General features: G+C 37.8%; 1 protein-coding gene across 1 annotated transcript in view; it reads left to right on the top strand.

The window, feature by feature from the left end:
• Positions 1-3,657, top strand: part of LOC101297045 — a 6,332-nt gene continuing 2,675 nt past the window's right edge. Inside the window, exons 1-4 of the mRNA XM_004295077.1 lie at positions 1-255; positions 869-933; positions 1,063-1,123; positions 1,483-1,629. Of these exons, the coding sequence (XP_004295125.1) occupies positions 18-255; positions 869-933; positions 1,063-1,123; positions 1,483-1,629 (511 nt within the window). The 5' untranslated portion in view covers positions 1-17. The remainder of the gene's footprint in view (positions 256-868; positions 934-1,062; positions 1,124-1,482; positions 1,630-3,657) is intronic.

Raw genomic sequence — 3,657 nt, 5'->3', positions numbered from 1 at the left:
CCAGATAGATAGCAGAAATGGAAATAACAGTAGCTCTGTCTGCTCTTTCCCATTTCTCTGCAGCATCTCCTCCTCCTCGCTTGCTTCCTTCCTCTTCTTCTCTTGTTGCTTCACTACCATTTTACTGCTCCAACACCCAACTCCAAGGTGTCAGCATCAAACGGAAGCTGCACCCACCAACCCCCGTCTCTGCCTCCTCTAACACACAAACTCCTTCTACAGATGTTTCTGAAAGATGGCTTCTGGAGCCTGTGGGTATGGCCCTTCTTTCTTGTTTTCTTTTTCTTTTTTTGGTGCTAATTACCATCAACAGGGTATTGTACTTCTTCAGGGTATTAATCTTCGGTGATAATAGTTTATTTACTTGCTTGCACTTAGCTGAGCTTTGCTGCAGTAGAATCAACTAAATTCTACTTTAGCAATATAATCTAGTAAAACAATCAGATAGATCAGAAAAGTAATGGGTTCCATCTGATCACACCCGTGAAGAAGAGAGGATAATATCATGTTTGTTTGTTTAGCAGCACTGTCCAAAGGAAAGATGTTATCTAATTAATTAGTCTCTTCTTTCACTTGTTATTTCATTGCATTTACCCTACGCTTTAGACTATTTTTTTTTTTTTTTGTACTTCTTAATTTCATGATTACAGGGTTCAGTTTGTATATAATTGATCCAAGTCACAGTTAAGAAATATTATAGCTCTGTCAATATTATTATCAAATATGTTTTTTACCCCACTGGAACCTTATCCTACTACTGCACTGCAAGTTTCTACTAATGTTACAATCTTATGGCTAATTACCTAACTTTTCATGTTTAGTTCAGGAGTGACTCACTTTTTTGTAAATATATTTGCTCTACTGATAGGTGATGGAGATACAAGGCATATTGGTTTCAAGGTTCAGATGCCAAGTGCATTTGAAATTGCTTCAGTAAGTTTTCTTTCTTAGAAATCAGATATAATTATTATTATTTTTTGGTCTGTCTCAGATGCTTTGAAAATAATGATTCAAATGTCAAACTCAATATTTTATCAAATTGAATGGCTTTTCTGAATCTAGAATGTGGTAACTGTTGGCCGCCTTCCGGAGAAAGCTGATTTAGTGATTCCAGTTGCAACAGGTATGGGAGAATCATACTTTGAACTTTTGAATTCTGGTAGGGTGAATATCACCTGCAAACTAAAAGAGTATGAGAATTATGAACCACGTATATTTGGGTCAGGTGCAAAATTGTTACCAATTGAGTCTCTTCCCCTAACTACTAAGCTTGTGTTAGGCACTGCATTTGGATATCTAAATCAGCTATGTGAAGCCAATTTGAGTCATTTATGCTCATATTACTCTTCTTGTTATGCATGAACCAAAGGCTTGCATATCAGACATTTAGTAGTAACTACACTGGAGTCAATAATCAATCTTTTGCAAAGTTTACGATCAGGTGTTCGTCAGTTTATTTTTTGTTTCTCTTTAAATTGGTAGTATCTGGTTTGCATGCTCGCATCCGAAAGAAAGATGGGAACCTCTTGGTAACAGATTTGGACAGCACCAATGGGACATTCATTGATGACCAACGGCTGAGACCTGGAGTTGTTGCCACCTTATCACCTGGATCTTGTGTTACATTTGGTAAGATGTCCCCAACTTATTCCTGTCTTTCCATTCTCCTTTTCTTTTCTGTTATACCACCTAAATAATAATACACCTACCATCTATGCAACACACCTTTTCTTTGCTTTCCCGTAAGCTTCAAGTTTTCTTGTAAAGATAGTTATGCTCAACAGAGATCGTGTGTATTTAGAGAAATCAATAGTGATTCTGGACTATATTATAGTTTTTGGGTTTCCGTGACCGGGACGTTCTCAATTAAAAACCCAGCATTGTACTAGGGGTGGGCATAAAACCCGAGTAAGGAAAAAAGCCCGAACCAGACCGGTCGGTCAGGCCGGGCTTTTACACGGTCCCATGTTTATTTTTTCCTGTCCGGTCCGGTCCTTGTTAGTACTGATTCGGTCCCGGTGGTTCCTGTCGTTTCTGAAAAGTCAAAACTCGAAAGCCCGACATAGTTGTGTGTCTCTCTATTATTAGTAGTATAGTAGGAACTACAAAACGGGATTACTAGTCAAACTTGTCACTCTCTACCACTCTGAGCCTCTGAGCCTCTCATTCTCTAACAAAATTGCAACTAGAAAAAGTGAGAAACGAAGAATCGAGACTCGAGAGTATTGACTCGCCTAGTCCCCCTCACAATCTCACTCCTCTCGATTCCCCTCCACAACCAAAACCCTAACCTTAATTCCCCCCAAATCCACCAAATCGCCAAAATTTCAAGTGGCAGAAGTTACAACAAACAGAAGCCTGAAAGCTTCGCCCTTTTTTGTCTAGTCTTCTCCTCTCATTCTCCGATTAGTGCTCCGCCGGCGTACTACTGTAGATATCTCCGATTAGTTCTCTGCCCTTCAGTAAATTCAGGTGCTTTGCAGAAAACTCCGATTTAGTGAAAATATACTCTGATCAAGGTCCTAAAATTGAATCTTATTCTGATTGAAATCCATTATTTCAATTCAAGTTTGTTTCAACTCTTGGATAGTAGATGGATTAACTTGGATATGCAGATTTGCAAATTGCAAATTGCTCGTTCCACTCTTATTCCGATCATATTCAGATCAGATTTATAGATTGCTTATGAAGCCCGAAAACCGGCGGGACCGGCTCGATTTATGCCGGTTGGGCTTTTGCCAGTCCTAGTATTTTTCAGTGTAAAGACCGGCTCGGTTTTAAAGCCACTGGTCTGGGCCCGGTCGGGTCCTTCGAAAATCACTACCGGTCTACGCCCGTGTCCAGCCCTTTTAGTATAGAATAAGCGGGGTATTGTTTAAGCCGGGGATTAAGGGCTCTCCTGCGAACAATGGTCAAACAATTAGAATTATCAATATACAAATATTCACAAGTATTTATTTACAAATGTATATGTGATACAAGGTAAAGGGGGAGTTGAGAGATTGGTTCTAACGTTCCTACTAAAAGATGAAGACAAAATCTAAACTAATATATACAAGTGATTGATTCATTCAACACTTCAACAGAGAGAGAGACTCGAATCCTAACCACACATCAAGATCACGTTTCAATCCTAACAATATGATTATCATATCAATTCTCAACACAAGAAACAATCTCGGAACACACGCCTAAAGAGGACATGCATCGCTACAATTCTATTTAATTATTTCCAAGCATAGCGAAGTCTAGAATTTAGAATATTTCATGTAAATTACTGCATTCAATACTGTGAGTACTTGTTCACAATAAACACAAATCATTAAGAGCTATCGAATTGAGATTGAACAACAACACACATTCGAGAAGTCGTAATATGCAATTGTTGTAGTTTACATTTTCAACTATTATTACGTAGTTTCCACCATATTAACATATCCCTAATTACTAGATACATATCCGATACTTAATACACTACCTATTAACCTTATTGTTTTAACATTGGGTGCGGCTATTTCCACCCCACTAAATGCTCAGTTTACCCCACGTCTAATTTTTTATCTTTAAAATTCCAATTCTGCCATTAAAATTTTGTGAAAATCTAGTTTTTATTTTCTTTCTTTTAACTTACAATTACAAAAATAGATAATATTTCAT

The sequence above is a fragment of the Fragaria vesca genome, linkage group LG3 (assembly GCF_000184155.1).
Source record: "Fragaria vesca subsp. vesca linkage group LG3, FraVesHawaii_1.0, whole genome shotgun sequence".
Taxonomy (NCBI): Eukaryota; Viridiplantae; Streptophyta; class Magnoliopsida; order Rosales; family Rosaceae; genus Fragaria; species Fragaria vesca.
Note: the sequence above shows the minus strand (reverse complement) of the source record. Positions and strands in the feature narration are given on the sequence as shown.